We start from the raw sequence: 25,180 nt of genomic DNA on the forward strand, positions 1-25,180 counted from the left end.
TTTTCAGTTCTCCCAGAAGAGAGAATGGGTGGCACATTACAAATAGTTTCTCTACTTTAAAGCCATATTCTAGAAAAAAAAAAAAAACAATTTCCCTGTCCTTTCATGTGATAATATTTGCATTTCCATTTATAATGTTCATGTTTATTTTTTCTATATCTATTTGTGTGTATATGTGATGTATAATAATCATGAAATCTCCATTTACACTGCACTAATAGTTAAATGGCTTGTGGATGTACTACAGACGGGCTGCCGCGTTCAAGTGATATGGGAGTTACCGTAATTACGAGTATCCAATTTGTAAATAGCGTTCACTGTCGCCCTAATACAGCCATGGTTCACGTAACCAAGTCATAGTTTTATTGGGAAACTATTTTTTCCCTAAAAGCTTCGATATATCCGACTTGGCACTTAGTAACACGAAAGTGGCTGAAAATTAAGCAAACGTGGACGCCTCACGTTAGCTAAAGTCCGTCATTTAATGTTATTAAACTCACCTTAACGGATATAATGCTATTTTGTTGATGCACAAAGTTGCACTTTATGCTTTTCTGAACATCTTAAGTCGTTTCAGGCTTTGTCGGATGGCTCCTTCTCATCCATCCGACAGAGCCTGAACGCGGCATGAAAGCGGAAGTTCATCGCGTACTGTGACCGTTCTGTAAGGTCTTATTTACATGTACCCGTAAGCCTGGGCGTCGTTTAAACTGACTAAATTACTATTTTATGTCTAAGACAGAGATAAGAACCTTAACCGAACTATTAACGAGAGTGACGGTTAACATGCCATTTACTGCAGGCTCAGTTTTTGTGCCAACGTTAGCTTGCACGTTGTGACGTAAAGACGTAAGGTCACCTTAAACTTAAACATTTTCTTTTTCATTATTTTAAGACCCCAAATCAAGTAGTTCATATCCGTACCGCTGCCTATGTACTGGCAACGGAAATTGGTTAGCTGTATAAGACTAACTCGGACCTGAAACCCCACAGTTACAGTGTGTACACTTACCTGCTGCTTACCTTTCCTCCTCTGAATTGAAACCGAGCTGCCATCATGCCCATAAAAGAGGATACAATAGCCATATTAAAGCAGTTTGACACTGGAAACAAGTTTTCCTATCTGCCTGTGCTGCCTAAAGCCTCAGTACTGGTCCCACTGTTAGTGAAGGATGGAGAGCTGCACACCCTGATGACCCTGCGGTCAAAGGAGGTAACCTGCATTAATGTTATTTAGAGGAAGGATCACATTAGTCTATATTATTTGACAACTTTTGACCAACTTGTTTGTGTCTGCAGCTGAGGACCAATGCTGGGGAGGTGTGTTTCCCGGGTGGAAAGAGAGACCCCAGTGACAGAGATGATGTGGAGACTGCCCTGAGAGAGGCAGAGGAAGAGATAGGTTTACCACCTGACCACGTCCAGGTTGTCTGTAAACTGTTCCCTATTATGAACAAGGTAAAACTTGGGAACTAGGGTCTTATTCTCCTCCTGGGTGCCAGCTGCTTTTGGTCCATCTCTATCTGATGTTGTCCCCTCTCCTATCTTCATCTCTTTTAACAGAGTGGTCTTTTGGTGACCCCAGTGGTTGGCTTCATAGACGAGTCATTTTGTCCCCGTCCAAACCCAGCTGAGGTCAGTGCCGTATTCACCGTCCCATTGGACTTCTTCACCAGTGAGAAGGACCACTTTGCTACTCATGGTGCTGCTGGGATGACAGGGCCGTTGCACTCGTTTTATTTCACAGACCCTGATACAGGAAACCAGTATCACATATGGGGCCTGACTGCTATGGTGGTCATAGTGGTTGCTCTCCTTGCTCTCAGGAAAAAACCCGAGTTTGACGTTGGTTTTGACTCTGAGGATCCGCTATCATTCTTTCAACAGATTCTGCATCGAAGAATTAGTAAACTATGACTAAACGTATTTGTGCCAATATAAAACACCTGACTTCAGATTTCTTATTGTTACTGCAGTCTACTAATATACTGTATTAATCGTGTGAGGATAGTAGTGCAATGCAAAACATGAAGAGGATTAATAAGACATGTCTGTAAAACTTTTGCACTTTAACTTTTCTTAATTAAAGGGGAAAGAAGAACCAAACGGAGACAGTTACATTTTTATTAATTCATTTAATGTAGCAGCAGGATTACAGATATAAACTGAAGAGTATACAAATGTCCAGATCAAGGCAAAGTACATGTTAATAATAGTTCAGATGTATGATAACACACTGGGGTTGACCTTAATCCCTACTACAGGGTTGTAAGGCTAGATACTAAAGCTCAAGCTACACAGAACGGATACAACAGAACTGTCGGAGAATGTGAAATAGAAAGCGAACTAGGAAAAGTGAGCAAAACTGATTACACACAAGATACCGCTCACACTATTGGCAATTAACAGTAAATTTATCATGGTTGCTTCTTTTGATCAAGCATTTCACAGCAACAATAGTAATGTTGACAAGCACATCAACACAAGAAAGCTCTCCATAAAACAATCTCCACTGTTTCGTCCCTTTTACCTCACATGTACAAATCTCATGAGGCATGAAAAAAACAAACAAAAAAAACATTTTCAACAGAAAATAAGTCGACAATTCACTGGTGAAGCTGCACAATATTATGTAGAGAGTAATAACTCTGATATCTTGCAATGGATTTCCAAAAAAGAAAATGTTAACACTAAAATATACCAGTATGGGCTATGGTTATGCTCGTGTTTAGAAATAAACTTGAACCAATGAAAAGTGTCCTGATTTTAAACAGTCCTAGAGAATAAAAAGGACAAGGAGCCAAATAGCACACAAAAGGGACACCAGTAAACACAGCAGAATAACGGTAAAGTTATCAAGGCACACAAAGTTCTGTTGAAAGCATCACAATTGATATTCAAGATACCCCTGCAGTATATTTCACATTTAAATATACATGGATATTCATTTACATGACTGAAGGACAAAACCGATATTGTGTAAAGATTTGTGTGCTATCTTCACCACCATTAAATCAATGTTTCACATGGTTTTTTTTCAGGTGGAAGTGGCTATTTGAAGAGTCAGACTGAGCATCCTGGATTGCTCAAAATGAAAACAACTGGACGTAAAAAGAAAAACCCAAAACAAAAAAAACATGAAATTAAACCACAATCCAAGACAAAACAATCTGACGAATGTACAGTGACACAAATGACAGTTGGTGCCACCCACCCATCCCCTCTGCCTCAAAATATATGTTCTCTAAAACTGTAATTGGTCCGATGTTAGATGTAGAGCGAGCTCTATGTCCACACCATGAGGTAAAAATTACATTCATGAAACTGAAGTCACAGGTTGGCTTTGTGTGTTGGTATGTGTTGGTATGGCTTTAAGAGGCATTTACTGTTCCGCACTTCTTCCGCAACATTATGTGCTCTTAACTCCCCTACCCAAGAGGAATGGAATGCTTGGAAACATCACTACTGCGCTCTAACCTGATCTACAGTTAATGGATGAGTCAAAGTGCCATTTGAGATGCATGAAATAAAAAAGTTTAAAAAAAAAAAAAAAGAAACATCAGAAACCTAGCCCATGTATTATGTGATACAAGTCAGGTAAATCCATTGTTAAAACAGTAGAATTAAGTTTTAACATATTTGCTTGATGTCCACTTAATTACATTTCTAATTTCAGTCATACACTTCACAATAAACCTGCGCTTCATTTCAGGAAAACATACCAGCAATGATATTCTGTGCTATATGAGCATAAACCAAAAAAGTTTAGTTTTACAAAAATACTCTACACTTTTGATACATGGATACAAAATTCTAAAAAAGATAAGTTACTTTAAAATGGATCACTAACAGCTGCAGGACAAAATAGTGTGACTATGAAAATGTAAACAAATGCACATGTGAGCGATGCTATTCATAACATTTGAGTAATTCTCAAAAAAGTTGGCTTTTTTGATAACGCCAAATTGGCTACTGTTGTAGATATGGAAAGTACAGCAGTGTTATTTTGCATCAAAAAAAAAATAGCAATGTCATGAGAAATGTAAAGTATCAAATTGATGGAAATGTTGATGGGAGATTAACTGATCCATGAAGTACCTTTACACATCTTTTATAAATTTTAAACAAAACAACATGCTGAATTGCTATCCATGTAAGAGCTGCATAATTTAAAAATGAGCAAGTATAAATGAGTAAACATTATGAGGGCATCTGCAAGGACAAGTATGAGACAAGATGATGACGATTTACGACAAGAGCTTTGGTATGCCTGGGTGCGCTCCAGTCTGACCCCACAACAAACAGCCAGCTCTCTAGACTCAACTCTCCAAACTGCTTCAAAACTAACAATTAACGTCAGTGCTATTGATATAAGTATAAACTGTTATGTACTAACATCACATCAGAAGTGCCCATCACTCCCGCACATAGCACCATAGATAGAATCAAAATGGCGGCCTCTATGTAACAGAGATTTCATTTACCAGTGAGCCCCCTGTTCACAACAACAAGGGACGAGTACTGGATGCCAACTTCACACGGTGCCAGGCTGCACACGGTACCAACACTGAGACAAAAAAACTTAAATATCTAACACAACACAAGGTAAAACAGTCTCAAGTGACAGATTGAACAGTAAATAGTACAAATAGCAAATATGATGCAAATCCTTCATTTTAAATGCACATACTAATGTAATCAGTATTATAAGTGTTGTCCATGTGTAAAACACAAAGGCCTACTTTACCACTCCAACACTGAAAAATGACAATGCTTTGTGGGAATGGCTGTTTTTTTTTTTTTTTTTGACAGACTTGACTGGACCACTGAGACTGAATACAAAGAGGGATTCAATAGTGAGCATGACATTCTATACAAAGTTGTCCTACACCTCAAAAATATTCTGACATGAGAAAATGTAAAAATGCTTGGTTATGATGTATTTACCTTTACAAAGACAACTGCTTTCTGTTTTTTGCTTGTTTTTTTTTTTTTTTTTTTTAAATGGATGGTTCTGAGTACAAATTCAGCTGGGTCAGTAGAGAGCTGTGGACGGATATAAGGATTAGCTGGTTACACAAAAGAGGTTATAAAGTGCTTGAGATAAAATGTTTATAAAACCACACAACACTCCGTTTTCACTAGTGGAAAGTTTCTTTCTATCCACATTGAATTGGTAAAGGTTACCAACTTTTTCAAAAACAAAAAAATAAGATAGACACACTACATAGTTGAATGCTTCTAAAAAGTTCACCGAGAAAGCTTCTGCAAACCCAGTGATGAGGCCTGAACATATGAAAACACTGGGAGACGCCAAAACAAAAGGCCAAGTCACATTATTCACCAGGTTGAATCCCATTTGCGAGTGTTTAATATTCCCTCTTCTTTCTGCACTTGGGGGAATCCACTGCAATACCAGAATGTATTCATACCCCATTTTGACGAGTCAGTTCATTTAATTTTTTTCCAAAGATTGAACTTTTTTTCTATCAATTTTCAACTGCCCTCCTGATCAATATCTGTTCAGGTGCGGACTCCAGCCATGCCAGCAAATATGGATGGAGGCAAAACATTCTACAAATGTACAAAATTTAATAGTCTTTACTCTTTAGAGTACATTTCAGTCAAAATGTTGACACAAGGTTTGATTAATCGCAAAAAATAGTGTGTCCTCCATTGGAAAAGAGGTTGTGACATTATCCATCCCTCTATTTATGATGTTTGTGTATTCTCCATCCATTTTCAGCTGCTCCACATGACAGAAAAAACAAAAAAAAAACAAAAACATGTCTCATAGCCTCTGCCTCTTAGAGTGAAGCCAAGGCTCGGAGTTTAGACACACAAAAAAAAATGAGATTCAGCCTATGTCCGACACTTATGTGCAATCTGATTTTCAATCTGTGGCTGGCCGTTTTATCCACTCTGCCTGCTTATCTCACATTAATTTTCCTGTCACTGACATTCTTTATCCTTTTCCAGTTTTTCCACCAAACCTGGTAGGTTTGCCCATCTCTTAGGCTCACATTATTAAAACAGTCTTGAAAACTAAACACTGCATTTTTGAGACTGATGGATAAAACAGTTATTACAGGCCTCTCTGATCCTGCAAGAGGGGTAATAACAAAGGCGGATTCATCAATTCAAGGACAATGAATGTATGAAGGCTATAATTTATGATAAATATTTCATAAAAACAAGGAGTTACATGAGCTCATAATTTGGGTTTTAGGTAAAAGGGGGCATTGGATTCTTAAATATTTAAATTTTTAAAAGTTTTGTGGCATTGACACAAAACACCACGCACCACCAGTCCGTTTGTTGATGTTAGGATGTATAACTCTCGGCTACATATCACGCACTCTCCTTAGTGCCCACATGGTCCAAACATTTATCACTGCTTCTGTAGGCTTTCCAGTAGGTCCTCAATTTTATCCATGTTGGACGATGCAGATATTGATGACTGCAATGTATTCTGTAAGCTGCTCTGTATCTGTGTCTGTAGATTGGTCTGCATTGGAGTTGGCAGGCTTGTTTCTATAGTTGCCTGTAAACTGGACTGCAGAGCCGTTTGTGTGTTTGTCTGCATTGTATTCTGTAGGCTGGTCTGCATGGCGTTCTCTAAACTGGACTGCATTTGTGCCTGAAGGGTGTTCTGTAAGTTGCTATGCATGGCAGCTGGCATTGAGGATGCAGCCTGGGCCATGGGCTGGTCCAAGAGAGGCTGCATGTGACTGGAGTTTTGGGCCTGGCTCTGAGCTGGCAGGGTGGATCCGGAGGAATTGAGCAGCTGGGGCGAGTCTGGGAGGATGAGAAAATGGAAATAATCACTGTAATCAAACAGTAGGTAAATGATATGATTGTAGAATTGGAGCAAGTCTCTAGAAAAAGGCGTTGGGAAAACAAGAATTAAACACAGTTACTGAACTCCTACTCACGGTACTTTAGAGGTGGGGAAGACCAAATCATCTTACCGTTTTGGATGCCAAACACAAACAGGTTGGCTTGTCCTTGTGGAGCCACATTCCCACCAACAGTTGTCTGGAAAAGCTGCTCTGGGGGCTGCTGGCCAGGGCTGGCTACTACACCCACACCTCCCTGCACCACAAAGATGGTTGTGCCAGGGGCTGGAGCCTGGGTATTCAGCTCCTGTGAGCCAATAGTACTCTGCAGGCTGGACAGAGACGTCTGTGGCAGGAACAGCTCCACAGGTTGATTGCTTGGGACGCGGCTGGAGCTTGGGCCCACTTGCATTGGCTGCTGTTCCTGGAACAGGCTCTGCTGTTGGTTCTCAGTGGATGTCGAGTTGCTGCCTGAGGAGCTCTGGTCTTGGAAGGACATGGGCTCTGCTGGGTCTGGCTGGGGAATTCCAACACTAATGCTGCCTATAGGAGGAGGGCCTTGGGTCTGGGTACTGAATAGGATAGTTGGGGGAATAGCTTGGGGGTTAAGATCTGTGGTACAGAGGAGCAGACCTGCCTGCTGCTGTTGGGAGAGCTGGCTCTGGGGGACAGGGTTTGGCTGTGAGTGGTTTGGGATACTTTGGAACAAGGAGCCCTGCTGACCCATTGGAAGCTGTGGTGGCTGTTCTTGGTTTTGCTGTGGAGACTGTTGCTGCTCCATGGGGGTGCTCTGTTGCTGCATTTGCGAAAGCTGAGCTTGGGGTTGGTTCTGAAACATTGAAACAGACTGGGGCTGACTGGTAGATGTCTCCATGGAGGAGATGAATGCCAGCTGTTGCTGTTGTTGGGGCTGAGGGTTTGGGGACAGGTATAGGGTTGACCCTGTGGACTGCTGCTCTGAGTTGAGACTGCCACTAGTCAGAACAGTTAGTGTGTTCTGGAGTAGGGCAGCCTGGACCTGCTGTTGGGAGCCCTGGGTCTCGGCAAGAGGCCTGGGGGACTGGAAGAGCTGCTGTGGGGGAGAGGTGTGGGATGGAGGCTGTGTTGGGAAGCTGGTCTGGATGGTGAGCAGCTCTCCAGCCTGTTGAAGGAGCGAGACTGGCTGCTGTACTTGGGGGGTGGGGCGGATCTGGGGTTGGAGCAACTCAGCCTGAAGTTGCTGCTGTAAGTTCTCCAAGACCTGCTGTTCTTGCAACTGTTGTTGTTGTTGTTGTTGTAGGTTGCTCAAAGCCTGATTTTGCTGCTGTTGTTGCTGCTGCTGTTGTAGCTGATGTTGTTGTAAATTGCTAAGCATTTGATTTTGTTGCTGATCCTGAAGTTGGATGTTGTTAAGGACTTGCTGTTGCTGATTTTGTTGCAACTGTTGCTGTTGAATATTCTCCATGATTTGCTGCTGCTGCTGCTGCAGTTGCTGTTGGTCTTGTGGCTGTAGTATAAGTTGTTGTTGAATCTGCATGTTTCCAATGACTTGCTGCTGTTGCTGCTGCAGATGTTGCTGCTGTTGTTGCTGAAGGTTATCAAGGATTTGCTGCTGCTGTTGTTGCAGTTGTTGATGCTGTTGAAACTGTTGCTGTATTTGTTGTTGTTGCTGCTGTTGTTGTTGCATTTGTTGCTGCTGTTGTATCTGTATCTGTTGTTGTGTCGATAGTGAATTATCTGTGGTTCCCAATCTAAGGCTGTTCATGTTCTCCTGGACATGCTGCTGAAGGGATTCTGCAGAGGGTGTGGGGCTGTACAGTACAGAGTTTAGCTGCTGCTGGGCTACAGCTGCCTCCAAAACCTGCTGGAGTGTGGTGTTACTTCCAGCCTGTAGCTCCCTTACTGCCCTCTCCAGCTGGGCCACCCCTTCCTGGGGGAATAATGGAACCTGTGACTGTTGTGGCTGAGGCTGAGAGGGAGTTGATATCTGGGGCATGGCTACAACTACGACCCCACCACTACTGTTGGAACCTTCAGGAGGCAAGCTCTCCTGAGGGTCTCTGAGGAATTGCTGAGGGACTTCTGGTGTTACAGGGGGAATTGTGGGATCTCCTGACACTGGGAAGGAGGCTGCGGGGGCAATGTCTTGCTTTTGTATCGTGCCGAGAGACTCTAGGCTCGGAAAGACAGGGGGCGCCTGGGGAAGCTCCACATCCTCAGGTTGTAGGGGCATTGGGCTCTGAAAGGACTCTCCACTCGGATGAGGACTAGAGCTGAGCTCCAGGGTCTGCTGCACTGACACAAGAGGGTCGGGGGATGGCTTAGGAAAGAGAAGATTAACTGTTATCAACTGCAATGCTGAAGTAGATATTTGATTTCCTCTGTCTTGAGAATGAATGGAATCTTACCTTAAAGACATCTGCGGCTGGAGGATTGCTAGACACTTCCATTGGTGTGTCCTCTTGCCGTTTGGAAGGCTGACTAGAGCAGTCAGTTTGGTCAGAGGACATAGATTTGATCTGACCATCAAATATACACGTCTTGACCAGGGAGGGTCCCTCTGTTTTTACTGTCCGGACATTTGAGTTATCAGCTGATGGTAAGAGTGGAAACACAGGAATAGCTTAGTGTCTATGGAGGACTATGCACCTACATGAAGTCTATACTCTGAGCTTCACAATTTATTAACCTATAATAGTATATTGTAATTTAAATTTCTGTGAATCATTGATGAATACTTGCATTTCAACAATACTGAAGCCTTTTATTTAAATGTATCTGCCCTAACTGAAAATAGTCAAGATGTTGATTTATACAGCCAATGTAGGTAACATTTATTCCTAGTACAATAATATGGTCAAAGTATCTTAAAAGTGGGATTACCATACCAAACATAATCATAAAGCCCTATCTACACCTCTTGTGAAATAGTGTACAAGAGGTAAAAAAAAAAAAAAAAAAAAAAAAGTAAAAGAAAGTATATCCTCATATGGGCGAAAAATGAAAAATGGATCAATGAATAGAAACGGAGGCTGTACCTGAGTCTGGAGTGTAGGTGAAGGGCTGGGCGTCATGTGATCTACCAGCATTGGTCATCACAAAGATTCCCACAGAAACTGGGGAAGTGATTGACTGGTTGTGGAATGAAGGGACTGTCACTATCAAATGGTTCTGGAGAACATTGGAGATCCAAAAGGGGCAATAAATTATTAACAATTTCATGAAAAATATGGTCAATGAAAGCAGGCAGGTTTGATATACAGTAGCTTCTATTATTCAAGGAGATTTATGGAGTATACATATTCGGTTCCATTTACCTGATGGAAAAGGTCCATGTCAATCTTTGCCTCAGCTTGCCAGGAGTTATCATCTACAAATCAAACAACAAATATGTTTTCATTGTTCAGCAGAGGCTTACATGCAGAAACCCATATCTACCCTGATAACATTACGATACTACTAAAGAAAACACTAACAAACACCAGGCTGGCTACAGCACCTGCAACGTTCTCCTGAAAAATAACTTTGGTTCCTTTGAGAAAGTTCTTTCCGATGATGAAAACTTCCTCTCCCCCTCTCACTGAGCAGCTGTGAAGACTCTTCTTCAGGATCTCTGGCACTCCTGCTGGCTGGGCTGGAGAATGATAGAGCAGAAAACTCACATGACATCTGGGCTAATGTTTGCCAGAGGGCATGTGGAGGACTCACAGAAAAAGAAAGAGGGTTCTATGGTCTGGTGACCAAATTAGACTTCTATGGCCATCTTACTAAATGCTATGTTTGCTGAAAGCCAAACACCACACATGACCAGAAACACACCATCTCCATTCCTCACCATGAAGCCTGGTGGTGGCTGTTACATTTGTATATTTAGACTGATTTGTTGTTTTGTTTGAATGCTGTGCTTGTACTACTTACTGCAGAGAATGGGTGATGAGGGGACCTGTAGAGTGAGGACTGATCCATCAGATTGGGGGATGCCGACTCTAAAGGCTAGCCTGGCACGGGTGCTCTTCTTCTTGGATCCTGCCACACCAATACGGGCCTCCACATCTGCATTACGTAGTTTCAAAATTCCTACACAGTCCACCCTGTAGACATATCACAAGATGTATTAAGTACTTCTTAAACATCAACAGTGTATTAACTAATCCTGAATTTTCCAAAAAACAAACAGACAAAAAAACCCCCAAACACTTACGCGAGTGTCATGTCATTGCTGGGCTCCAGAGGAATCTCAATAACGGTGGTGCCCTCTATGTCCACTTCCTTGCAAGCAGTAGTGTTGCGTCCTGTCACCCTGCATGCCTGGTAGAAACCATGAGGCTTCACTCTACCTGCATCATTCGCAACAAACACCTGCAGCACAACTGATTCACTCACACCCTCCAACTGGGGACAAAAAAGAAATCATGTGTGAATTACTTGACTTCACAAATAATAGAAAACAGAACAGAACAATAAAAAAAATAACGTTTTGAGCCCAAAGCACACTAGTCATGGAGTAACTGTGAAATGTAGACAGAGTAATGCATCCATACTAAAGCATCATTGTTAACCAACACTTGCACTTAAAAACAATGTCCGCTGAAAAGCACCATGTGAACATATACACAGGAAAAACACTATTTTACCACAGCAACACATTCATTTGTTCATGGACAAACTGTCTTTACTGTTGTTGTCATACAGAACATGTGTATTGATAAACTTCAGGGTAGTTTGGTTTAGTGCTTTACACATTACACACAGTGCTAATTGGGATCTAACTAACGCAACCAGTTTTATCTGTTGACCACTGAGCAGGCAAGGGTTGAGTGCCTTATTAATTAGCTATGGATAAGTGCTATTCCTTCACTTCACTGCCCGGATTTATCTGCAATCGGAAAAGTCACTGTAGGATGAACTAAGTTTCAATTGTTTGCCTTTTTAAAATAGGTTCTGTTGTTGATTTGTCACTAAATCATTTACTGTGCAATAAGAAAGGTTATCCATTGCAGTTTTTTTTACTAGTTCAGAATAAATATATGCACATGGGCGGTGGTTGGAGTGAATGCTTCTGATGTGTCTGAACTGACATGTGCATTATCTTGTGCACATTACTTCACACTCTGTATCCTGTGTATTTTTGGCCTTATTAAGTCAGTTCCAACTTGAGAATTAGTATTTATTCCGTGTCAAGAAGCAGCCAGTGGCCTCCTTTGTCAAACCTTGACAGTGGGGAATCCCTGCTGTGTGCGGTCTTTGACAGAACCTCTGCTGCCCTCGGTCAGATAGCGAGCTCTGTGCTGGGTCTCTGGCTGCACCAGGATCTTTAGCTCCTTCCCATCACTCCTCTGGGGGAACTGAGTAGACAGTGACCCACCCTTCACTGCAGTCCCTGACTCAAGTGAACTGCAGGGCAACAAAAAATGGCATTAATATGACTTCCAGAGATTCAATTACTCCAGACAAAACAAAATTGAAGGACCTTTACAGTATCCCTACAGAGGGACAGAGGAACTGACACAATGTGCATTGGACAAGGGTCACCCCACCTGGCCATGGGACTGGTCTTGTCTGGGCCCAGCTGGGATAGGACAAAGTGAGGCGCCTTGGCGCTGTCAGCATCAAACACATCCATGCTGTCCTCTGGAGGAGCAGGCTTGGGGCCAGGTCGCTGGCGAGGGGTGCGTTTTCTAGACTTGCGTGGCACCTCTGTGTTGTCATTGTAGGAGATGGAACTGATCAAGCTGAAGTTGGAAACAGAGTCATCAGCCCACATACTGCTGCTATGCTCAGAGTCTGGACCTGTTGGAGCAGATACAGTGGGCTCATCTTGGCAAGACATCTGGCTGTCGTCAAATAGGTCCTCAGGTGGTGGGGATATGCTCAATACAGGCCTCCGTTTTGATGGGGTGTTCTGAGGCTGCTGGACTCCTAGCCCTGACAACACTCCTGACCCTACATCTCCTGCTGCAGTGTTTGCTCCACTGTTGCCTCTGTTGGGCGCAGATACAGCACCCTCCATACCTTGCATTTCTGCTCCAGCTCCATCCCCTCCGGTGGAGTGGAGATGCTGGGGAACCTTGAGTTGGTCTGAGGGTAAGGTAGAGGAACCAGTGGAGATACCAGAGCATGGGACTCCCATGGCCACGGAGGAAGAGGCAGAGGGGCTGGAGGTGGAAGAGGTGGCATCTGTAGTAGTATATACAGATAAATAAGTTAGTACAGATGTTCAGCACAGAGCAGGCTAGCAGTCCCATTCAAGCAGCTGAATTTGTGCATGATTTGTATTGATTTCCCCTCTTCCCAACTCTAATTTCAAAAGACTGTTGTGGGTCCTATGCCCTCACTGTGCATGCGAGAGCTGTCAAGCATTGATAAAATATTCTGAAGTTAAAGTTGAGAAGGGTACTATAGGTCCCACAATGATTTGATTCCTACAAAACCTTTCTCAATTAAAATCAATGTGACAAAACTGACATGCTTTGTTTACAAAAACAAAAGCAAGCTACAAATTGTTACATACACATTGCCAGAAATAAACATAACAAAATCTGGTCAAACTTTCTTGTACAGCCAAATTTGCAAGCTGGTAATGTGGCGCCAAATTAAATTTGCCAGGGTTACAGTACAGTTTGTGCAATGTGCATTCAGTAGTAAAAAGTAGTTTGCGCATGCCAATTGGAAGATTTGGTTGGGACTGAGCGTAGCCATGGAGACAGAATAAACAAGCCTCTGACCTATGGAGCAGTGAACTGCAGACCATTTTATATGCAGACACTCCCTGCCTCAGAGGGAACTTCCTGCAATAAAAACGAGACAGCCAATGAGCAACAAGAGAGCTGATCATTCAAGACTCAACTTCTGTCAATCAGTTAAATTGGATGAATTAAAATACTGAAGGAAGCAGTAACTTTTGAAGTTGACCATTTATAGACACTTTTATGCACGTATATTTGATTAATGATGATCTGAGGGACATTACAGTAGTCATGCTTTTGATCAGCACTGCTTAGGGCCAGCTGGGTCAGACAGGATAGTGAAAAAGTAGCGTTAACAAAAGCGCTCTCTCCAACATGACTGTTGACCAGTTAGTTTGCTCTGTAGATGAAACTCCAAACTAGAATTGTTCACAAGTGTAGCTGATGTTGGCTGCCCTGAACCATGATCCAAGATCAGACCAAATTGATTTTGTTCGCTAAATGATATTTAAAAGACAGTCCAACAATTGCTCGGGGCAACTTCACTGTTTCATAAAGAGACAGAAACTTCATAATTTCTGAAATTGTCAGCTGCTTTCAAACATGGGAGAAGAAATTATCTGATGGCCTATTATTGTATGTGTGAGTCAATGAGTGTGTGTGATTGTTAAATGCACATAGGCAGTTTCTGTTTCAGGCACTTTTACTGTTAGGGCATTTTAAAACAAAACCTACCTACAGACCATACCAACGCCTTCATAGAGATGTGTCAGTTAAAAAGTGCTACGTTGTTCTAAGTGCTTTACTGAAAAAAAGCAAAATATATCATATTGATACAAATTACATAAATTAAATGCCATTCATCACAGACTACTCAACAATATAATGTCATGGCATGAGGGATATCTGAGATGAGTGATTGTTTCAGCTGCATCTCTAGAGTGGACCCAAATGCTTTTTTCAACTGCTTAAAAAGCCAAGTGACAAAAAAACCCAAAACATTAAGCACAAGCATCACAGGGGAAAGTGCTGCTGAAATGAGAAAGAATAAACTAGCATGCTGTTAATGCAAACTCAACATTTCTTGGGAGCAGTTATTCACAGTAAAAACTTTCCAGGAAAAGAGGACTGTGTGGGACTTTATTAAAAAGACGCCATTCAGATTCTTAAATTATAGTCACTGTCAGTAGCTTGATGTAGGTTAGACAGCTAAAAACTGAGTTCAGAATTTTAATTTTATTCAGGTTCAGTCCAGTTTTACTAATTTACTGGTTAGGTAAAGAGTTGCAGACACATATTTCAGTTGCAGTTTGGGTGAACATCAGGCCCCCAGCACACACAGTCACAGTAAATAATGCCTCTTGCCATGCTGCTGCTAGGATTATAAAAGAAGGTGTTTGTCACACAAACATCAAGAAATACCTGACAGGGTCACCTAATACTGATAATGTCAGACAAGCTAACAGGCCCTCAGACTAACCAAGACAGCAACACAATATTCACTAATTGGGGATTTCTTTCCTATAGCACAATATTTGAAAAATTTACACCCCAAAACCCCAAAATATATTTAACTACAGCTCGTCTTCAACTGTAAAAATCTGCTTTCACAGCCTGTCCCCACCCCACTGGTGGTACCACCGTAGCCTTGTGAAATCAGGGAAATCCCTGAGATACACAAGTGAAACCTAATATGACTGTGCCTTGTCATGCCATCAGTATTACAATAGTTTTGCTGAAATATAAATAACATACTAGCCTCTACAGATTTCAAACAGTCAAATATTAATTGTCTCAGAAACTGGTGAAAGGGTGAAGTTGCCCCCAGACACTGATACAAGGTCATATTCGTTTATTTACCCCTACTGTCTTGGGGAATAATTTGGCAAGGGGAAACTGATCCCAGATCATGGTTTTCATGGGCTGAGTAGGTGCCTCACCTGAGGCCAAGGCTGCAGAGGGGGGAGGTCCCGCCTCTCCCCCACTCTTCTGGCTCATGGTGGGTGGGTCTGCCTGGGTGGACGACGGCTGGAGCTGGAGCTCTTTGGGGAGGAGGTCATATACCGACTCTGCCATAAAGGATGAGGAAGAGAGGGTAAATTCAGTTCTGAGAAACATAAATTTGATTATTTTTATAACAGGACCAGTAACTTTTCTTCCCTTCTTAAAAGGAAATCCTGATAGCTTTGAGTTCAGCAGTTGTACCCTGAGCATTTTTAGAAATGGTGGAGCCCACTGAAATCAGCTAAATTTATAGCAAAATTGCTTATCATTTTTCAAAAGAAGAAAACAATATCTGTTTGCTGTTAGTTAATTAGAAATGATTTACTACAAGTGAAACCACTTGAACAACAAACATATCATACTAAACGTCCAATATCGAACAAAGGAACTCAAGGGTTCTATTTTAAGGCGGCATATTTACCATTTACCATTACTATGTCTGAAAACTGAAGCCAATGCAGAATTGCCTTATGATGCAGTAAGAATAATATGACCACTTAATGCTGGCTCCATATTTTCAGACTGCATTGAACTCTTTCCAGCAAGGCCCAACTTCTCTTGAAATACAGTCAATACTCCACAAGATGTTATTGTCTCAATAGTTAAAGATTCCCTCATGACATATATTAAGGCATATAAAAGTACTCTTTTTGGAACAATAAAGTGTGTCTGATATGGTCTTTCCACAAAAAAGTATAAATATAAAGTATAATTACCACTTTAAAATGACATCTACTTCTTCTCCCTCATTAAAAATTCCATCTGTAAATATGCAAATATATTTCATTTCAAAAGTTTAACCACTGGACACAAGATGTCTCCTACATCACTGTAAAGTTAATTTCCACTGTATGTGCACTGAACGCTTCAAGTTTCCACATCATACTTTTGTAAATTGACTATTGGACCAGGATTGGCTTCCAAACTAGTTGTGATGTCACAAATCCTGCTCATTTGCCTGCGTCCCTAAAAATCTGATTTTCAAAGAGCTCGGAAAAAATTTCTACTTTCAGCAGATGAATTTGAAAACATCTTCTAGTCTCAAACAAAACTGTGGGAACAAAAAGAAAAACATATTTTTGAGTGGAGGGAGACTTTCACTACACTTGCTCTAATACATGTCTTGTTGGAAATAACAAAACTATTACTGTGTTTCACTCAGGTTTGTTCACTGTTTCCTTGTTCTCTAAAAAAAATTGTTAAAGCAATCCTGGAATGGACCGAAAGCAGACCTGAGTCTCATGATTAAAGTGTTTCCCACATCTCCAAATAAACTAAAACAACACAGGATATCTTGTGATGAATTAAATTACCCCCCCCCCCCCCCCCGGTGTTTAATGTAATAAAACCAGCAAAGAGGTTTCTTGATATTTGACGGCAACATGATTCCTTGTAGACTATACCCAACCACGGCAGCCATCCTGGAATAAACCACATTTGATGGCAGATAAACACACGATTAGGTAGTCTGGTTGCTAAGAAACAGGGACCTTTCAACACCCTGACATGGATATATCAGCTACGCATCAGCGGCACCTACCATGTGTAGTAGTCATCTGATACTCAGCTATGACTTTGCACCAGCAGAATAGAGAAACTGGCAAGACACATGATCTTGCACTTCTGTGACGTCAGCGATGCTCTTGAGGGAGTGACAAAACGAAGTCACAGTTCCCACAAAGAACTAACCAGCACACTACTTCACAAACGCAGACAAGCAAAACCTGAGGCATTGAGATGGAGGCCCACTCCATGGTCTATTGCTTATCCAGCTCTAATCTGTCTTAAAGGGATAGTTCCCTCAGAATTACAATGAAACCTGTTTATCCATCCAGTGGGTTTGGAGATGCTGCCAGCTGCAAATCCCATTACAGCAGAGCTCAATGGCATTAGATTTCTGGTGCCAAAAAAATTACATTTGGAAAAATCCATCAGTAATGTTTCTTTCCAAATACGGAGTCATGATAATTCACATATCTTGTTGTGAACAGTGTCCTTAGGTGCCGTTACAAAGGTAAAAAGTATTTCTCATTAAAACAATGAGATCTGTTGACTGTCAACAACTCTGTCATTTTGGGTGAATAGAAAAGTTTAGTTACACAACTTTTTAAACAGAATGCCAAGTATAGAGTAGATCTCTATAAACCTGGATGTCTTGGAAACCGGCCCCTATCATAAACTTTAATGTTGTCTTGTAGAAAATAGTAAAGTGTGATTCTCACGATAACCCTTCATCTGTGTCTATTGTGCTTTGTTCGTGGTGTAAATAAAGTAAGCCTTTGTGCATGGATGTATTCCAGACTGACTGGCAACCCAGCATGACCTCAGTCTTGACTATCACCCCTTTCACAAAAGAGATGTGTGTATGAGTTTACTGAATGTGTGTTCAACCTGCCTTGAACCCATTCATATGTGATGACAAGCATTCACATATGAACTAATGTCGTCACCATTCAACAGCAGGCTCACAATATTACATACACTTTACATTACATAATTAAGATAACAGAAATGGCTGGGCAGTGACCAACCACGACTATGAGAAGGGTCACAAAGCCAGTTTGGATGGCATCCAAATGGACCTGATCAAAATATGTCAACACTGGGTTAAACCATGTCACTGGGCTGGTCTGAATGGGGTGTAAGTCACTGACTCTCCCATGTGTTTGCATGTCACAGAGTACAGTAGCACCAACACAGAGACTTACAATCCACGTTTTATTTTCAGCGTAATTAAGTTTTATTACATTCTGTAGATTCAGCTCACACACATTTCCTCCTGCTCTCAACTGAACCGTGTAACTGGATGTAAAACTTGCAGCAGATGAACTTAAAATCTGTACCCGTATGTTATGGTGAAGTTTTTGTTCAGACATGCAGACTGTGAATAGGTTTGTTTTTCCACGGGATTTGCATGAGGACCCATGGACTCATCAATAAGAGACCTTGTTCATAAATACGCAGATAAACCACATCGTTATCCATCAGAGATAAACTTCTTAAACAAACATTTTAGCCCTGTGATGTTTTAGATTCTCCAAAATGAAAATCTGAAAAAAAATCTAAAAACACATACCTAAAAATTTACCTCAGCACCGTTAAAGCTTACAGGGCTTACTCCAACTATTATTTACGCCATAGTTTTCATTTGTCTATAACATTTCCATTGACATCCTTCCCAAAAGAACGTCATGAGATCACACATTTTACAGTCTTGTCAATATGAAGCTAATCAACCATAAAAGTCAATGACAGGGATGACTGTGTTTCCCTGCCACGCATTCAATAAATAATATTTTGCAATTATCTTAAACACATAAGGAAGTCAGTCAGTGCAAACACAAATTGATTATCGCAGAAGAATCCTGCTTGATCATTCACTTCATTTGGGCCCATAAATGCATATTCTGGATTTCATTCAGTGTTTTTCATTTACTCATGCACCATACATACCCAGGGAGTGACCAGTATGCAAAGCAGTGTTTGTATATACGGACTGTGGCGTTGCTTACGTTGGTGGAACATTAAAGAAAAAGAAACAACAAGGCTCGGTAAAACCCAGTTCTGTGATACTGATACCAATACAATACTTGAGTTTTGGTACCAATATCAAAGTAACACTTTTGGTTACTGAGTATAAACACAGTTGTTCTATAAAAGCCCAAGGAAAGGAACCAAAAACTCCAAATGTATGTTTAACGTTGTCAAAAAGCTGTTCATAAAATTGATAAGAGACCAAGTATTTTGTGTGTGATGTTTTTCTTTCATTCTACCATCACATTACAATTAGGACTAAAAATAAATTGAGCTTTAATACAAAGCTCTATCCATCAACATGAAAACATCTAACACCATCAAGGTCCTTCCACTCTCCTCATATTTTGTGTACAGAATAAGGTGATTTCTTGAGGCTACGGCACATCCTTGCAGTACACAACGAATCAACAAACACATCATGTAATCTCTGATTACTGGAGAAATGGCCTTACTGTAAACCATCTTAACATTTTAATCAAAGCGTTAGCTGAAGTGTGTGATTAACTGAGAAAAGCTTCAGAGAGATACTTTACAAGAGAAAATATTTGGTTAGTCTTGACTCTGAGATAAACCTCAGTTGAAAAAAAAGTAGTTTAACTTCCCACTATTTCAAAATGCATACAGGACACTGATAATGTCCATGGAATGGATTTTGATGTTGGTCTCTATTTGCTTTTATAGAAGTCAGATGACATCTGTACAAGTTTATGTTCAAAGCTCTACAAGCTTGTCAGAGTATGCCCGCAGAAGTAGGCTGTAACACACTAGCCAGCCGGGGGGTGGACTGACTTTAACCTACGCTTAGAACAATTAAATTACCTCATCTCATAGTTATGCGCTGCTCACATTACACATGCCAGTTTTGCAGAATGGCAAGGCCACCAGTCCATTTTTGTTCTCTGCAGCTGACTTAGGGCTGAGATGGGAGATGACAGATGAATAGACAATTCACGACTGCTATGTTTTTGTTGCAAATGAAAAAATATGCAGACCAAAGAATGTATCTCAGTGCCCAACAATGGCTGCTTTAATTACACTCTTGAACACATAACGATATGCTCAAGCCAGGGAACAGACAAAAGAGCTACTCACTGCACTAAAACCACAAAGAATGCAATTTTTGGCTCCTTACAGCATCTCTGTTTATCCTGTAAAGAAATATCCTGTCAGGTAATGGCTGCATACTGTATTCAGTTCTACATTAGTGAGAGCAGTGGTTTCAGCTAATGTTATAATACCATGTGCATCTCGTTTCCACTGATGCATGCCATATGTATTCTGACCTTTCTAAAAACACAAGCATTGTGCGGGACAACCTATTCTAAAATTAATCACTGTACTAGGTAAGAAAGGCGCAGTGAATAAACAGACACCGACAGACATGGATGTGTCAATTAGAGTTATGAGTCTGCTTGCTTTTGAAGGATTATTTCTAGGAGGGGGATTTCATTTCTTCTTCAATGTCTCAGGTGACTGACAGGAGAAACAGACAAATGGATGCATGCGCAGGTATAAATAGTAAAATCAGGCACAATGAACTACCAAAAGAAGAGAACAAAAATATACTCAGATTTCATGTTTACCATGATGAATCCTAGTCTTTCCAGTGTTGTGCGCATAATGTACAAAAATGAAAGACAGATAGCCAATAGCTTTTTCTGAAGCTGTGATGAAAACAAGCTTCTCTTAATATATTTATATTTCCCTGCTTTGGTTAACTAGCCACACAGATGGTTTTGGATATAGTGTCCAGTTTTTGCAGTGTCTGTCTATGAGGTTTCTGTCTCCACTCCAATACAGCGGAGGTGAGTGGAGGTTCATTTGTGGTGCTCACAGATTTGAGCCACTACATAAAGACACAGGGACATCTTCACAGAAACAATGTCCAGTCTCTCTGGATGATACGCTAGCTGCACTGGGAACTACTTTCAACCAGAGAAATTAAAAACCTCAAAATACTTATCAAGTTGTGTTTGTAATGTATCTACATATCTTCTTGTAAACTACATTGTTGTTCCACAGTCAGACCATATCTATAAGGAAAAGCAATACATGCATGGGTGCTGGTGAGAAAAATGTTTTTGACTTTAGTTTTTTCTACTGGTGTCCAGATCGTGTGTCGAATCTGCACAACGACGAGCGCTGAAGGCATGAAGTCACCTAGGGGAATCCAGGGACATAAAATAAAACATTTTAGCTTCAAAAACTATGCTCTAGTGATATAGGAATCCTGTTTCTCTTCACAAATATCTGTACTTATCTTTATCAACTCTAAAGGCAACCAGACTCTACATCAGTCAGTATAAGAAAAAAAGTTAAAATTCTTGTCACTTTCATATTAACATATGTGACTGCACACTGACAATCACTACTCGTATTGATATTCCTTGTCAGTTCAGTTCTTTATCGATACTCTTATCGGTTCTTTTTCATTATAAATAATTGCTTTTTAAAACATACAAAAACAAACAAACAAACAAAAAAGAATAAATTCAGATCAGGATTAGAATTTATTTATATTTTAAACATAACTACAAGTTTCTAGAGCAGCAACAGTAATGTTTAAAACAGCAAAGTCACTAAACTCATTATCTCACTGTAAACATCTAAAATAATATTCCTGACATCAAAATACTGAATGAAGTTTAGAAAGAATGAAGAACACTGACATCAGTCACTATCAGTCTTTGATCCTGTCCTCCTCAGTCCTCCTCCCTCTGATTCTGATGTGATTCACTGGGAGGGACTGGTGAGAAGTTTACAAGAATTTGCCGAATTTTAAGATACGTAACAAACTAAACGGTCAAGACTACATACAGACAGCTTTCGATTTAGCTTGTTCGTAACAATTCACTTTTAGCTGAGCCAGCACAGGCTCTGTGGTTGTGTAAAACACAGCGGCGGTGGATGAGAGACTGCGGGTCAGAGCAGACTGAAATATCACTTTTTTAACATGTTCATGATCGTTGAAAAGGTGTAGTGATAAAGTATTGGCTTTTTACTGCACTTACACTAACGAGCGTAGTTGTTGTCAATGAGTTATTTCCACCTCACCTGTGCTCTGCTGTTTGCTGACTTCGCTCTGTGTGTGAGTGCATTTGTGTGTGTATGTGCAGGAGCTCAGCCCGGACAAAGAGAGCAGAGGAGAGGCTGCATCATGGGAGTAAATTAGACCAAAATGTTAAAAAGTACGGATAAAAGAACCGGTAACATCGGAGCTTATCAATACTACGGTCTTTAATAATTTAGCCTCAGGGCCCGTTTAATACCTTGTTTCGGTACCCATCCGTACAGAGAAGTAAGTGCACATTAAATATTAAATAAATTGATGCATATTTGACCACAAGAAGCCGGAACAAACATTGATGTCTGGGACAACAAGCGTCTCTTTCCCTTACTGTTTAAGCGTACACAAAGAGAAAAGCAGAAATGCGCTAGCGGTAAAAATAAACTGACTATGACGGAACAAATAAGTCACTCTTAAAGGAAATCTGTCTGTAGACGGAGCTCTTGCACCCACATACATGTCATGTGTGTCTGTCCCACATAATCTAATCAGAATCTAATCACACTGATGCTCAAGTTTATCAAACTGATGCTGATAAGTTTTTTTTTGTCTTTTCTATCATACAAAATATCGAAAATACAAAAGCTGTGTTATGCATAGCTAAAATGTTTCTGCACAAAAACTTACACCCCATGTTTCGACTTGAAGTTGGAGGAAAAAAACTGTTGATGATGCCAAACAGACAACCCCCCAAGCAAGTGTCAAAGCAGCACTTTTTTTCTTATCAAATATTCCACTATGTTGAAAGATGAGCTTATTTTCTCTCAAATGTGAAATCAAGCTGAAACAGAGTTGTGATATTTCTGTTGTGTTAATAAATTATAATGTAAATAAACAAATGACTTTTTCTAATGATGGATGAATGCTTTATGCTACAGTAAATTTGGGCTGTACAGTAGAGAAAAGTATGGAAATCAAACATTGAGATGTATTAAGAATCATTTTGGAATCAAATTGTGGAACATTCAATCAAAATTGAATAGTTCAGAACCCCTTTATCATTTCAATTACAAGATGCTTTATACCAAATCATCGTCCTTTGTATCAATTACAGAAGACTATACAAGTCTTTGCCTGTGCTTCCTAGAGCCTGAGTAGGAAATGGGGTTTCTTGCACCTGCTAAAACCTGGCACACACACATTCATTTTCTACTAGGGTTCAATAGGTCACTACTGAGGTTTCACATTTGCCAAATTTGAGCCAGAGAAAACTCTGACTAACAAAATGCTGCAATGTATTCTGGCAAGCCAAAATGCAACTTGGCCAGCTATCCCTTTTCATTTCCATCCTGACATGCATGAAGTCTCCCACGAGATCTTTGATTAAGCAAGTGTGCTACCTTGACCCAAACACAAGTACACACCCAATTACTGAGATATAAATAAACAGTCATCATGTGTGAGACCATATGGCAGGCTCAACTGAGCATTTCAGGGTCACAGAGCAATGTTTTCTGCTGGCTCATGAGCACCCTATACATAGCAGGCAGACAGATGTGGCACCAGCAGGTCAGACAGTAGACGGGTAAAGGCTGTATTAGCTGTTATTGCTACAGTATCTTTGAACCACTGGCAATAAATCTCAGGTTACATTACCACCTTAAGAGCAGTCCACAACAACACACAACATACAAGACCTACTCATGAATAAGTAATAACATGATAGGTGTCAGTGTTGAGTAGCAGAGTCAAAGACAATTTCATTACACATCAAGTTAATACACTTGTTATCAGCGAGAAAATTTACGTACAAAGTTCTGCTGAAATTCAGCAGAAAACCACTAACCCCGCTCACCACAACAGGCGTTAAAAAGTGTGTTCTGCATTAGTTCCTGGATGATGCAGCAACACCCTCCTAATAATAACATAACAGTTGCCGCACACGTGTCCAACAGCGTATTACAGCGCTTATGATAGAATAAAATGTGGCATTGGTCGCCCCCGGCAACACCCCTTATATTGGCAGCTGGATGTCATTCCCTGAGCTTTGAAGTGCCAATAACTGCATTCTTCCTCTGAAACCAGAGCATGTGAGAAGGATAACTCTGGCTCCATTCCACCCAAAACAACAGAGGGACTGTCACTCAACAAAACTAAACAAGGGGAATAAACAAAACAACAAGCACATGCACTACTTTTTATCCTTTTCTCGCGATATATACATGCATGTACACGCACACACACACACCTCTGCAAAATCCCACCAATACTTAAGTACGTTAAATCACTGAACAATGTGGTGGCTGGAGAGCGACCTCACGTAGCTGCGGCTAGCTAATAGTATGTCAGCTTCCTAACATAATGCTAGGCCATCAGACCACTTAATAATAACAACACAGCATCACTAATCTCATTATATCATTGTTATCTATGGCACTACATGTGTGGCCCAGCGTATCGGGCTATTCTACACATGTGACATGGACAGCTAACCATCCAGGTAGTCACCAAATGCAGCTAACGTTAACTAGCTAAGCTGGCTAACAGCAGAAAAGCTAACCACTGCTAAGCTAGCAGCTTAACAGGGGCCACCAAGACATTCATGTTGCTTGTGATTAAACCAGGACAAAACGGGTTAGTGTCGTAACCATAACCTTTATTTAGCATAATCTTACCTTTAGAGTATAGAGATTTGGGGGAATTGAGGTCGAGGTCCGAGCTAAGGAGGGATATAAAATCAGAGGGCATCGCAGCGCTTCATCGAGGGGAGGGGAAGCGGACACTTTAGGAGAAACGAAGTCGCCCAATAAATATTGCGTTTTAAGCGGAATGTTTTAATATACAGAGTACTACATTGGAACAATCTTGAGGCGGTAAAAGCAAAACTTTAAATACCTAAAAAAAAACGTTAACTAGCACGTCTCACGTAGGTGTGTGTGTGTATCTTTGCTGAGAGGAGACACATTTCGTGCTACGTTGAGACGAACACACACACACACACACAAACACACTGTTGGTCGGCCCACCTCTTGGCCACTCCCCTTTCTGCTGCCTAGGCGCATGCGCTGTGCTGACACTACAGCTGAGATGCAAACATCATCAAGGTCTTGGGGGGGATTTTGAAGTGG

The 25,180-nt window shown here is 40.9% G+C and overlaps 2 protein-coding genes across 4 annotated transcripts; one reads left to right on the forward strand and one right to left on the reverse strand.

The window, feature by feature from the left end:
• The first annotated feature begins 597 nt into the window (after window positions 1-597).
• nudt7 (nudix (nucleoside diphosphate linked moiety X)-type motif 7) lies at window positions 598-3,553 on the forward strand. Its single transcript, XM_044357293.1, has 3 exons — window positions 598-1,213; window positions 1,300-1,458; window positions 1,564-3,553. The coding sequence occupies exons 1-3, from the start codon at window positions 1,058-1,060 to the stop codon at window positions 1,915-1,917; spliced, it is 669 nt and encodes a 222-aa protein (XP_044213228.1). The 5' UTR covers window positions 598-1,057; the 3' UTR covers window positions 1,918-3,553.
• On the reverse strand, window positions 2,116-25,063 carry nfat5a (nuclear factor of activated T cells 5a). Of its 3 annotated transcripts, XM_044357286.1 has the most exons (13): window positions 24,948-25,063; window positions 24,728-24,834; window positions 15,445-15,573; window positions 12,356-12,995; window positions 12,029-12,212; window positions 11,020-11,210; window positions 10,737-10,909; window positions 10,318-10,452; window positions 10,136-10,188; window positions 9,857-9,989; window positions 9,227-9,411; window positions 6,972-9,138; window positions 2,116-6,798 (listed from the first exon to the last, which is right to left on the reverse strand). In XM_044357286.1, the coding sequence occupies exons 2-13, from the start codon at window positions 24,798-24,800 to the stop codon at window positions 6,392-6,394; spliced, it is 4,470 nt and encodes a 1,489-aa protein (XP_044213221.1). In that variant the 5' UTR covers window positions 24,801-24,834; window positions 24,948-25,063; the 3' UTR covers window positions 2,116-6,391. The 3 variants fall into 3 exon arrangements, with proteins under 3 accessions (XP_044213221.1, XP_044213223.1, XP_044213222.1); XM_044357288.1 differs by lacking the exons at window positions 24,728-24,834; window positions 24,948-25,063 and adding an exon at window positions 13,544-13,606 and having other exon boundaries at window positions 15,445-15,524; XM_044357287.1 differs by lacking the exon at window positions 15,445-15,573 and having other exon boundaries at window positions 24,728-25,063.
• Window positions 25,064-25,180: the final 117 nt, after the last annotated feature.

Source organism: Thunnus albacares, chromosome 7 (genome assembly GCF_914725855.1).
Source record: "Thunnus albacares chromosome 7, fThuAlb1.1, whole genome shotgun sequence".
NCBI classification, from domain to species: Eukaryota; Metazoa; Chordata; class Actinopteri; order Scombriformes; family Scombridae; genus Thunnus; species Thunnus albacares.

Bases quoted from the DNA above. Each gene is read 5' to 3' on its own strand.
- nudt7 (XM_044357293.1), top strand. From the start codon at position 1,058: ATGCCCATAAAAGAGGATACAATAGCCATATTAAAGCAGTTTGACACT. The intron at 1,214-1,299 runs GTAACCTGCATT...TTGTGTCTGCAG, and splicing joins TGACCCTGCGGTCAAAGGAG to CTGAGGACCAATGCTGGGGA. The intron at 1,459-1,563 runs GTAAAACTTGGG...CTCTTTTAACAG, and splicing joins TGTTCCCTATTATGAACAAG to AGTGGTCTTTTGGTGACCCC.
- nfat5a (XM_044357286.1), bottom strand. From the start codon at position 24,800: ATGCCCTCTGATTTTATATCCCTCCTTAGCTCGGACCTCGACCTCAAT. The intron at 12,996-15,444 runs GTGAGGCACCTA...ATACTACTACAG, and splicing joins CTCTGCAGCCTTGGCCTCAG to ATGCCACCTCTTCCACCTCC. The intron at 11,211-12,028 runs GTTTGACAAAGG...TTTTGTCCCCAG, and splicing joins AGGGATTCCCCACTGTCAAG to TTGGAGGGTGTGAGTGAATC.